Source organism: Notothenia coriiceps, unplaced genomic scaffold (assembly GCF_000735185.1).
Source record: "Notothenia coriiceps isolate Sejong01 unplaced genomic scaffold, NC01 NC01_scaffold00037250, whole genome shotgun sequence".
Lineage (NCBI taxonomy): Eukaryota > Metazoa > Chordata > Actinopteri > Perciformes > Nototheniidae > Notothenia > Notothenia coriiceps.
The window spans coordinates 11583767-11595801 of NW_011369951.1; the positions used below are offsets into that span (position 1 = coordinate 11583767).

At 44.3% G+C, this 12035-nt stretch overlaps 1 protein-coding gene across 1 annotated transcript in view; it reads right to left on the bottom strand.

The window, feature by feature from the left end:
- Positions 1-12035, bottom strand: part of LOC104967304 (unconventional myosin-IXa-like) — a 17121-nt gene that overhangs the window by 473 nt on the left and 4613 nt on the right. The window contains exon 2 of the mRNA XM_010796716.1: positions 6185-7154. Coding sequence (XP_010795018.1) covers positions 6185-7154 — 970 coding nt within the window. The remainder of the gene's footprint in view (positions 1-6184; positions 7155-12035) is intronic.

Consider the following 12035-nt stretch of genomic DNA (forward strand, 5'->3'; position numbering starts at 1 on the left):
GGGTTTACTGGCAGGCCGCAAACAACTTCACGGCGTATACTGCCATCCGGAGTCCCCGGCCGGAAGTCCCCGGAGTTGGGGACTGGCTTCAGTAGAAGCTGCTGGGACTCCCAGCAGCTTCTACTGAAGCCTTCCGAGTAAATCGCCTGAACGCCGACACCTCCTCATTTCCACCGCTCCCATGTTTTCTTTTGTGTTGCCATAAGTTAGTCTCTCTGCGTTTGTGCGCTGGGCTAATGCTAATGCTAATAATGCTAATGCGAGGATAATAAAACGGCGGCTTCACAACACTTTTTTTGAGTTTTACGGGGCGTGGTTTGCAATCCGCCCAGCCAATCACAAATAGGAACCTTTTTGTCCCACGAAAGTCCCTGCTCTCTAGCAAAGGGGGTAAAAAGGTTCTGATGAACTAATTTTAGTTCCGGCTCTTTTTGGTGTGAACGCAACATTTCGGAACTAAAGTGGGAAAAGTACTGCGGTGTGAATGCGGCTCTTATCTAAATTAAATGTTTTCCTGGAGAACAGAAACTCCAGCTATTTAGAAAATGTGCTGATCTTTATCAATCAGTGTAAGAAAAAAGGGCAAGAAAAGGGGGATTTATCCATGTTGTTTCGTGTTGGATTTCCCATGTTTTGTTGTACAGTTTCCCACTGGTTCAGAGCCAACATTTAACATTTAAAATAACATTGTTGACCCAAGCTTAGTCATCAGGGGAAATTAGCCTAGATCCACTGTGAATACTTTTGTTTTTCTAGTAGTTATTCAATTTTATACCCTGAGTAACACACGGTATATCATTTTTGGTCTGGTCCAATATGAAGAAATGTAGACAGTTGGTTCTCGCATACTGAAGCCCACACACTCTTTCCTCTACTGTATCTGTCATCTGTTCTCATTGTGAAAGCAGCCTGTCTTTTTCCCTAGCGGCAAACGTTTTAGCGATGACTCAAAGACATGAAGTCCACAGTCATAAGTCACTAGCTCTTAGCTTAAAGGCTCACTGAGTTGGACTGACAGCTCAGGAAGAGAACTGATGAAGATGGACCAATCAGAGAGCTGGCTAGGATACAAGCAGGGACTGCAGTGTGTTTGTATCCTGGGTTGACTGCATTATGATGTCTGTTGAGACGTTCTTTTCTCCTTAAAACAACGATTAACTTCATACCAACTTAATCAGAGCACACAAGTAACCCAAGAGTGGTTACTCTTAGCGCTAACAAATTAAATCTATTATTATTATTATTACTGACAAAGCATTTATTTCAAGTCCAAAGCAGTACTCACCTCATAGAAAACACTGAGGCTACATTACATCACCTCCAGTTAACTTCACAGAGAAAAATTAGGGAATCACCGATCTGTCATAACCAACCACAGACACTGACAAATGGATGTAGGGGGAAACACTTGAATGGATGTTTGGCTTTATTTTTGTAATATTAAACCTGTTATTGTCTGGCGGGTGTCCCATTATAGGTAAACAGGGAAAATGAGTGCTTTCAGTAGTGCTAACCAAGCTAGCATAATACCGGAGGCTAATTTGAGGTTAATCTCAGTTACACTAGAGCTGTTTTCTATGAATGGAAAAACAGGAAGCACACTTAAATTGTGTTGGTTCACATGACAACTCTGTAGTGCGCCTTCAGTTCCTGATGAGTTGTAATTAACTTTCTTTCTACCATTACTTTTGTAGACTGGGGTAAACTGTGGCAGGTTGTGTCTGTTCCACCTCTTTCCCATGTTGGCTGTGATGCATACTCTTGTTGTTTGGCTACTGAAAGAGCAGCAAGAAAATAAATTGAAGGTTTTAGTGGAGTCAACAGAAAATCTAGATGTACGTCAATCTTTTTCTTGCAGCATAGCTCAGAAGCAGTTGTACATTTCAAATTACATTTTTTAATTTCAGTATATTCTACTGATCTGCAGTCTACGAGCACGACTGTACATTTGTGCATAATACAGTTAAACTCTGACCTGTTACCTGTTTGAACATCTCATTAGCGTCCTAGGGAGCGGATGTATCAGTCGTGGGGGACGCTTGTTTTGAGTCTTGTGTACTCTCTCTCTCTCTCTCTCCCTCTCATCTCTGTCTGTCTGCCTCTGCTAGGTCTTTCATCCCTCAGAGTTCCCCTCTTTGTTTCGTACAGACGCCCAGCTGGTTATTTCCTCCCTCCCTCTCTCTCTCTCTGTCTGGACTGCTGCAGACTGCTGTAGGTGGTCAGGATCACTGCAGAGGAAGGTCTGTCTGGGCTTTCTCATCCTATTCTTTCTCTCTCTTCCTCTATCGGTCTACCACATGCACTTAGCTGAAGGAGCCGGTGAAGAAAATGTAAAAGTCATCCAGCAAAAAGGGCAGAGATGATTAAAACATGAGCAGGATTCAATTAAAGGTAGGGTAGGTAAGAATGGAGAAACCAGCTCGAGTGCGCTAGAATTTGAAAATACACAACCGGAAAAATCTGCCCCTTCCTTCAGACTTCCTTANTCCACGCTAGCTTCCACGCTAGCTGCTATATGTTTTGCATTGAGGTGATACTTGAGGCTTGATGTGCTGCGGTGATATGTAAATTCCTTTTTGCATAATTTGCAAACAACCGTGCTCTTATCGATGCTTCCATCCGTCCGTTTTTTTAAAACAAAATGTCCCATCCACGGGGCCAACCAAAGCGGTCTCATCAGCTTCTTCGTTCCACTATTGTTCACTGTGGTTTGTTGTTGTTTGAAGTCATGAACGTTAGTTGGTGCTCCAGTATAATCGGTACCCCTGAAACTCATCCAGTGAGAAACGTTCCGCGGTGCAAAAATAAGTGCGATTAAAATGCGTACATTTTTGTGTAATTAATTAATCTTAATTAACGCGTTAAAGTCCCGGCCCTAATTATAACAAGACTTGATACAAGCTGTGGCTGAAAATCAATTTTACATAAAAACGCCATAACTAACTTCATAGAGTCATCAAAAGTTATAGGACGATTGTTTCCACCATCGATTAATCTGTCAATTATTTTCCATCACAGTTTTGAGGGGAAGACAAGGTGGATGTCTTTAAATGTCTAAAACCTAAAGAAATTGGGTTTAATATGATATCAAACAGATTAGAAACAGTAAATCTTCATATTTCAGATAACTAATTAATTAAATCATCACAAAAACGTATTTTTAATTATATTCTGTATTTTGACTCCTACATTAATCTATGCAGCATTACAAGTTCTTTATCTCCTTTCTGACTTATCCTCAGATCTTCTGAAAGCGTCACGATGACGGGTGAATTATAAATAAGTATTTGGTCCAATCTGAACGGGACCCTGTAGCATAAAGAAGCCTGAACTGTGTTTGTTAGTCAGTGAGGAGCAGCTGTCCGTGCGTCTCTTCTCAAATCATTTGGGATTTGTTTTCTAGTGTTCTCAGCTTAAGACCGACCCCCCCCTCCCTCTGCACCTGGTGCACATGAATCAAGTTCTTTAGGGAGCTCAGTGAGGTCAGAGAGCTCGGTGAGGATGATGATGATGAGGAAGGGGGCTGTGAAGTGAGCTCACCGGCCCAGATTGACCAGGATGACAGATCAGGATAAACAGAGAGGGGCATTCCTCTGAACAACTGCGTCATAAACACACAGACACACACAAGCACACACAGACCGACAAGCACACACACAGACACACACTTTATAAAGTCAAGAGACAAATGCAGTGTAAACTACTTCACTCCGAAAATAAAAAAACGCCACCATGAACGACAAAATAAAAAAATAAGCTAGAAAAACAGATCACATTTCTTTATAATGTCTTCATTCTGTGACTGCCAGCTGAACTTTGGCCCGTGTGTGTGTGTGTGTGTGTGTGTGTGTGTGTGTGTGTGTGTGTGTGTGTGTGTGTGTGTACATGTGTGTGTGTGTGTGTGTGTACGTGTGTACGTGTGTGTGTGTGTGTGTGTGTGTGTGTGTGTGTGTGTGTGTACGTGTGTGTACGTGTGTACGTGTGTGTACGTGTGTGTACGTGTCTGTCTGTCTGTCTGTCTGTCTGTCTGTCTGTGTGTGTGTGTGTGTGTGTACGTGTGTGTGTACGTGTGTGTGTGTGTACGTGTGTACGTGTGTACGTGTGTACGTGTGTGCGTGTGTGTACGTGTGTGTGTGTGTACGTCTGTGTGTGTGTGTGTGTGTGTGTGTGTGTGTGTGTGTGTGTGTGTGTGTGTGTGTGTGTGTGTGTGTGTGTGTGTGTGTGTGTGTGTGTGTGTGTACGTGTGTGTGTGTGTGTGTGTGTGTGTGTGTGTGTGTACGTGTGTGTGTACGTGTGTGTGTACGTCTTCTGTTGTGGTGCGTGTGTGTGTGTGTGTGTGCGTGTGTGCGTGTGTGTACGTGTGTCGTGTGTGTGTGTGTGTACGTGTGTGTGTACGTGTGTGTGTGTACGTGTGTGTGTGTACGTGTGTGTGTACGTGTGTGTGTGCGTGTGTGTGTGTGTGTGTGTGTACGTGTGTACGTGTGTACGTGTGTGTGTACGTGTGTGTGTGTGTGTACGTGTGTACGTGTGTGTGTGTACGTGTGTGTGTACGTGTGTGTGTGTACGTGTGTGTGTGTACATGTGTGTGTGTGTACGTGTGTGTGTACGTGTGTACGTGTGTGTGTGTGTACGCGTGTGTGTGTGTACGTGTGTGTTGGAGTTAATTTGGGGTCGTTCTACTTTTAGCGTCCAGCTGGGATCGGTGGACACACCGATCCCAGCTGGACGCTAAAAGTAGAACGACCCCAAATTAACTCCAACACACACGTACACACACACACGCGTACACACACACACACGTACACACGTNAGCAGCCCCCCCCCCTATTTTGCATTTTGAAATGCTCCCGATTTCTGAGGTCTCAAGGTTGGCAAGTATGAAGGAGGTCCAAAAGGTGATTCATGATTTCCAGATGACAGACCATATATCCAACTGACTGTGCATCTGCCTTGTTTCACTGTACAGAGCTCCACATGGGACGCACATGGTGTCAACACGCACAGCTGCACTCTGACATCCCCATACGTCCTGACAGGAAGCGGCCACAAAACAACACGCCATTGGGAGCTCATTGAGTCATATTTAAAAGACTGAAGCGAGCATGTTGCCCTTGAAAAGACCTTCCTAAAACATGAAACTCCCAATGACAGTCCCAATGAAATGCCATAATCCATTATCCATTATTGATTTATAATCCAGGGACGGATTAGGCGATATTCCATCAGGAGTTTTTTTTCCTCCATTAATGCAGAGATTGGATCCACAGTTTCTGGGTCAAATAATATGTACAAGACTCATATGTGGTAAAGCCGGGGCTCTATATAGGTTTTCCCCGCACTCCAGTTTCAGAGGGACATTTTCTATAATCCATTTCATGCCTCGTCTCATGAGCTGACATTCCAACGCGAGAAATACCCTGCTGACTTTCATCAGGCTTTTGTCACTTCCTCTCCGGGTGTCTAATTCTCAACATATGAATTGAATGCAGCTTGGATTGAGCCTGCTGTAGGACATTTTACACTGAACACAACCAAATATGGGGATCGATGAGAAACAAAGCACAATTATACAACACTATTGTCCCGATAGCTATAGCTTGACATGTCAAGAAGTCCTTAAAAAGATATCTGAAAACCAAAGCTAGAACGTTGTCTTAGTCATTAGCAGTCATCAAACAATCTCTAGAGACTGAAGTTCTCTTTGTGCATTCCTATATGCCTTTTTGGGAGGGCAGGAACTATGTGCCATGAATTACATTTAGTCATGATCTCCTCTCCATCAATCCGCAGCTAAAGTTCATACATAGGTTTGTCGGTTTCTGAAAAAGATCCAGCAGTAAAATGGCTATATGTCTCAGTTGAGGTGGTCCTACAGTCAAACCATACAGTCAGGTACAATGCACTCAAAGCACAGCGACACTGGCTTATCAATCATCATCAGATATTGTTCCTATCTAAGATTTGAAAGCAAGTATCATTCTGTATTAGTTCCTGAGATATCGCTTATGTCATCTTAAAGGTTAAACTCCAGATCACAACCAAACTCAAACCATTTGTTCCTTTATCAGAAGCACATTTTGTGGAAATCTATTGGTGGTATTTTGAGTTATTTTGTTGACAAACCAACAGACCAACATGAGCATATCCTCTTCATTATTTTTCCAACACTGCAAGAGTTCCTTACCTCCAACACAGGCCCGGCCCCCAGGATGATCTGCTCCACCCCGCTGGCGAACCCCTTCTGGCTGAGGGCAGTCAGGTGATGGATGAGGAAGTTGGTGCTCTGGGTCTTCCCTGACCCACTCTCCCCAGAAATGACTATGCACTGGTTCTTCCGTCGCTGCAGCATAGCGTGATACGCCACGTCCGCCACAGCATAAATGTGAGGCTCCAGCTTCCCCAGTGTGTGGTTATCGTACAATTTGACATACTTAGGATTATAGATTGGCAGGAACTGAAAAGGGTTAATCACAATAAGAATACTCCCAATGTAAGTGTAGATCTTCTCCTGGCGGAAATGTGCACGGAGACTCTCCAAAATAGTGCGTTCTGTTAGCTCCGGGAGAGCGCAGAGGTCGGTCGGAGGGTCAGTCCCTGCAGGCTGGGGGAGGAAACCCCGCTCCACCATGCGGCGCCGCTCCTCAGTCAACCGCAGCCACAACTGCAGGCTTCCGCCATAATGGATAGACCCGTCCAAGTTCTTCTCCCTCAGGAGGAAGCGGTAGTCGTCTCCGCTGCAGAGGCCGCTGCGGTTCTCCAGGGCGCTGCGAGGCCAGAGCATCATCCTCTGCACGGGGCAGTCGGAGGGGTTCAGGATCCACTCCTCCCCGCCAAACTCCTTCACCTCAGCCAACACGTAGCATTTGGTGCGATCCAGGCGCAGCCGCTCGATGAGGCAGTCGATGGCCTCGGCAGCCGTGGTGTTCTTGCGGGCGCAGACGGGGCAGTAGATGGTTCCCTCGGCCAGGGCGCCCGGGTACACGCGCAGGCTGAACTCCTGGTCCTCCAGGCGCCGCCGCATGCTGCCGGTGACGCTGGCCATGTTGGCGCTGCTAGCATAGCTGCAGCCGCCATCTTGTAAGCTCATGGCGGCGTAGCAGGTCCCATCAGCACAGCGCTCTCTGGGCCCCGAGGACTGACTCAGGACATCCCAACTGGAGGAGACAGAAGAGAGGACAAGATGTTAGACATGGTGGTAAAAAGTTCAAAGAAGGAATTTAATGGTTTCTTTCTGACATCACTTTATGTCCTCGGGCATTTCCAGTACATTGAGTCACAACGGGGTCAGTAGTGTCATGGCGATTTCATCTGTCCCATGACACAGGGGGTCGTCTCAAAGGGCTTTCTGTTTTGGATCGTAAAGGGAACTACTATCAGAGACGCCACAAAAGAGGAGCATGAGACCAACTCAAAGAGAGAGACAAGAACTGATAGCTATTCAAAACAATGAGGAACAGTAGCTGCTTCATGAATTGAAAGGCTAACCGCCAGCTTATCAGAGCCGCATACCCTGAGTGTGTGTGTGAGTGTGTGTGTGTGTGTGTGTGTGTGTGTGTGTGTGTGTGTGTGTGTGTGTGTGTGTGTGTGTGTGTGTGTGTGTGTTGTGTGTGTGTGTGTGTGTGTGTGTGTGTGTGTGTGTGTGTGTGTGTGTTCATGTGATAATCCAAGGGCTCTAGCAGTGTGCCAAGATTAACAGCTGCCACCTTCCTCACAAAAGTGGCTGTAATGAGAGCACAATGGTTTAATTCACCACTTCCCTGTTGATAGTGAACACAGCACTCCATTCTCTTTCCACACACACACAAACACACTTAAATCAAGTTTCACAGACTACAAAGCTTCAAATGTGATACAAAAATGATACACTGTCAATTACTGTTAAATATGCAGCTGAGTATCTAACAGTGATATAAATAGCATGAATGTAATGTTTCTTTATCTCATATATTACGTTTTAAGACATTTCCCACTGCTTTTACTTTACATTATAATATACAAATCGTGCCAAACCAGACTGAAATTCAATATAAGTAGTTTTTGCAGCATTGGTTCCAAAAATAAATTGAATAAAGTAGGTATCATTTCCTTATTGAAAGTAGATATAATCAAATTCTTTAATTCAATTCTTAGTAATGGCTACAAGCAAATATGATCTATATTTGTATAATAAATATAATACTGGTCTGATTTGGGAAAGCATTTTCCATTCTACTGCATCATAACCAAATGCAGAAAAGTGTTGGTTTTGGTTTGCTGGACAGTCTCTAAGGAAATAGTAAAAGCCTTTACCGAACAATGAATGTGAATTACTAAAAGGTAGAATGCCAACAAAGATAGAAACAAGAACTCAATTTAAATGTCGGCCCAAACCGAGACCCCCGCAGTGACAGCTTCATTGTTCGCTGCACTTCCTCATCCCCTCACTCTCTACAGGATTTTATTATTTTGCAGGTTTTCTATCTGGCTTCATCTCTCTCATGCTGTTTCAGTCTCATGCTGGATATTTACCATCAAAAACAGGCATCACATTTCAACATTTTGTTTAAAACTATTTTCCTTTTATCAGGAACCATAATGCAAGATAAGGCATTGAAAAAACACTTTACACTGAACTGAGGTTATTATTTTTGATGTGAGCATGTACCACTGTCCTTTTACGGTGTCTTAAAGGTGGGGTATGTAATTTATTTCACTTGTTGTTATATTCCATGGAATGCTCTTAACATCCCGATAGCAATGAATACATTAAATGCTTTGACAATAAATACATAAAAAAATATATCATCTGTGGAAGCCGTGGCGCTGTAAAAAGCACGACCAATCATCTGAGCCGGCCCGGCTAAAATAACTGGATGGCCTACCTGCCTGTCAGCCTTCCATCTGTGCACAAACTTATCTCGTGCCCTCATTGATACATGGAACGAGGAACGAGATGGAAACTGGGAAGTTGCTCGTAGGTAGTCAGGCTGGGACTAGACACGTCTGAGATCGCAGGTGACTGTCAGAAGTGCGTCCCTGTCCAGGTGACGAACACTCCAAGTGAGTGCCCTAGTATTCGAACGAGCCGCTACGCCCTCATCATTCAGAAAACGAAAGCGCATCTTTTTTCAGCAATGGTCTTCCTCCTAAATCTAGAGGGACAGGTAGGAAAATCTGACATTAGCGTTGGATAGGAAAACAACATCCAGAGTAAGACACACAAATCACTCACCGTAAAGGCTCTACTATTAAACCACATTAGGCTCATTGAATGACATTCAGCTAAGAGAAAATCTAAAATACATACTATGACAATTAATGGTTTTAGTGAAAACAAAGACGCCCGCTTCATATGTTTGGGTTAATGGAATCCGCGAAAGTGTGGCGGTCATGAAAAGGGAGTGTTCCAAGTACTCTTGAGAAATCGAGACTACTTGAAATTCATGTGCCTAGCGCCAGAGGTGGGTGGCTTATTCAAGCGACCCCCTTCCTAATCGTTTACTCGGCGACCTCAGTGAAGAAGAAGAAGCAAGACGAAACCCAAATGACCGTCCGCGCGTTTTGAAAGTCCCGCCATATGACGGGGCTCCAGGGGCCGGCCTTCAGGGGCCTCAACCCCTGACCGAGAGTTCATCTTCGACGCCCTGAGGTCGGTCCAAGATGAGTGTACGGAAGTCTCATTTAGGCGGTCCCTTGAAAACGGGGGGGTAGAGGTGCGAAGGCTACAAAAAAAAACACAACGGTATTCAATCAGAGAAGACACAAACAACGCGACCCGATTAGATTACGATTATTAACGTTACGCCTCCCCTATTAATTTTACCCGCCGAAGTGTTTTGAAAAGCCCTAAAATGCCCGCACCAAACGTAAGGCGGATCGGTTAGTCTGTATCCTTGGAAAAGGGGGGTCACTTTCAGGACGGAGAGATCGTCCCTGCTGTCCTTCCATTTTCCCAAGACTACATTGAGTAAAAATCAAGGCCGAGAAAAACAAGCCTTGCTGTAAAGCCTTGATTTCACCCTTTTCATGACGAAATACAACACGAGAGATACGATTTAATTTACAAAAGGACCTCTTGTCTTGAAGGTCGATACCAAATCTTTTACACGACTAGAACATAGTTAGCTCACATTCTTTTTTTCTCGTTCCTTTTCCCATAGGTACAACAAAGGCACAACCTAAAGGGTTACACAACATGCCAAGGGTGACCAAGTCCGTTAGTAAATTGTAAATTTTATGTAACAACTGGGTTCAATGAGTAGTCCCCTTTAATCGGATCTAGGTGACACTTAATGCAAACAAAAAAGATCACAATCGAAGTAAAATATGGGACTCATTGGTGACCATATAGTAAACCAGACCAGTTATACTTCTTCATCTGTCAACCAAGGCTAATGACTTTGGGTGTGTGAGAAAGAGATGACATGCACAGTAGACAAGAGTAACACTTCGTCCGGAAGAAAAGGACTCGGGGGTTTCTGCAAAATCGCTACTCCGAGTTTCTGTACTTCAGGTCTGCCGCAGTATTCAGTGCATCGAGAATCGATCTTCCGAACGTGACTCAACCTTGACCCGAGTCCCTCTTGACTACTTCTACCCTGGTTAGTCTCTCGACCGATCCTATGTCCTCGTCCTGACGCACACAAACATAAGGACCCAACCTGACGTACATACTACAGACCCTGCAAGAAAAGAGGAATTTGTTGCTAATGAAGTATGGTTGAATAGTTCTGTGTTTCGACTGGTCTCACCAATTGAGAAATCGCCCCGATTGTGTAATTCTTAGAATAATAATTAATAAATATGCACTGTTTTCTACACCCGCCATGAGTGGAGTATCTTTGTGACTCATGAATGTAGCGTAGGTCAATTGAAGTGTCTCTTTTAATTAGTCGGCTAGACCAGATTCGGTTCGGTTCTGTGCTGTTACCTACATCCCCTTTTGTAACTTACCTTACAACCGAATAAAACATTATAAATTTGGACAAATAACCAGACCGCCACCAAGGAATATATCTTGTTGGCACGAAAGTCAATCACGGATTGGTTCGATCGTATTATGGCCCTCCGATTAACAACTCAGATTACAGTCATGGTATAATCTCGCAAAGATACTACCTTTTTGTCCTCGCTGTGAATTTAACAAACCAAGTGTACTGTTGAGACATCACGCGGAAGTCAAGGACTACTCAACATTAATTGAACAAGAAAAAAGATGGGTAATGAAAACATCTGACCCCATTTGACACCGTCATACACAGACAGGTGGAGAAAGGGACAAACCGACACGTCGTAATGAGAACAACAAACCGATGACTTTCTGTCGTTCTTTTATTTAACTTCCAAATCCACATCAGTTGTCTTTTAGATCTACATGCAGTAGAAAAGGACGTCGTATCGAGTCTTCGTCAACAGTTGTAAAGTTTAATGGTAAAAAATTAAAGTCATATAAGATACTAGACGTCAGATGCTGTGCTGACATGTAAAGACGTAATTATGTCAATCTTGCCACCCGCAGGAACATAATCTTGTAGAGTAATCGCAGGCATTCGCTCATAGTCAGCACTCGAACAAAACTAGAACACATGGAGAGAGAGAGAGAGAGAGGGAAGTCGAGCACAGACAGACGGGAGACCGATCGCAGGAAAGTAGGCGAGTCTCAAAGGGAGAAACAAAGCATGTCTGCGCGTCCGACCAATAAAGGAGGAAGGGAGAGAGCAGCAGAGAACAGACCTGACGACCACCGACGACATCCACCAGTCCTAGTGACGTCCCTCCGTTCCAGACGACCCGAAGATAGGATAGAAAGAAGAGAGAGGAGATAGCCAGATGGTGTACGTGAATCGACTTCCTCGGTCCACTCTTTACATTCTTCAAGTAGGTCGTTTTTCCCGTCCTCTACTAATTGTGTACTCGGTCCTAATTAATTTCATTCCCCATCCATTTTACCTACTTTGGTCGAGCTCACGCGATCTTAACTTTTATGTGTTGGCCTTGGGGAGGACGGGAAGGAAGTCTGAAGGAATGTCTCGGGGAGACGGTTGGTGTGTGCTTGC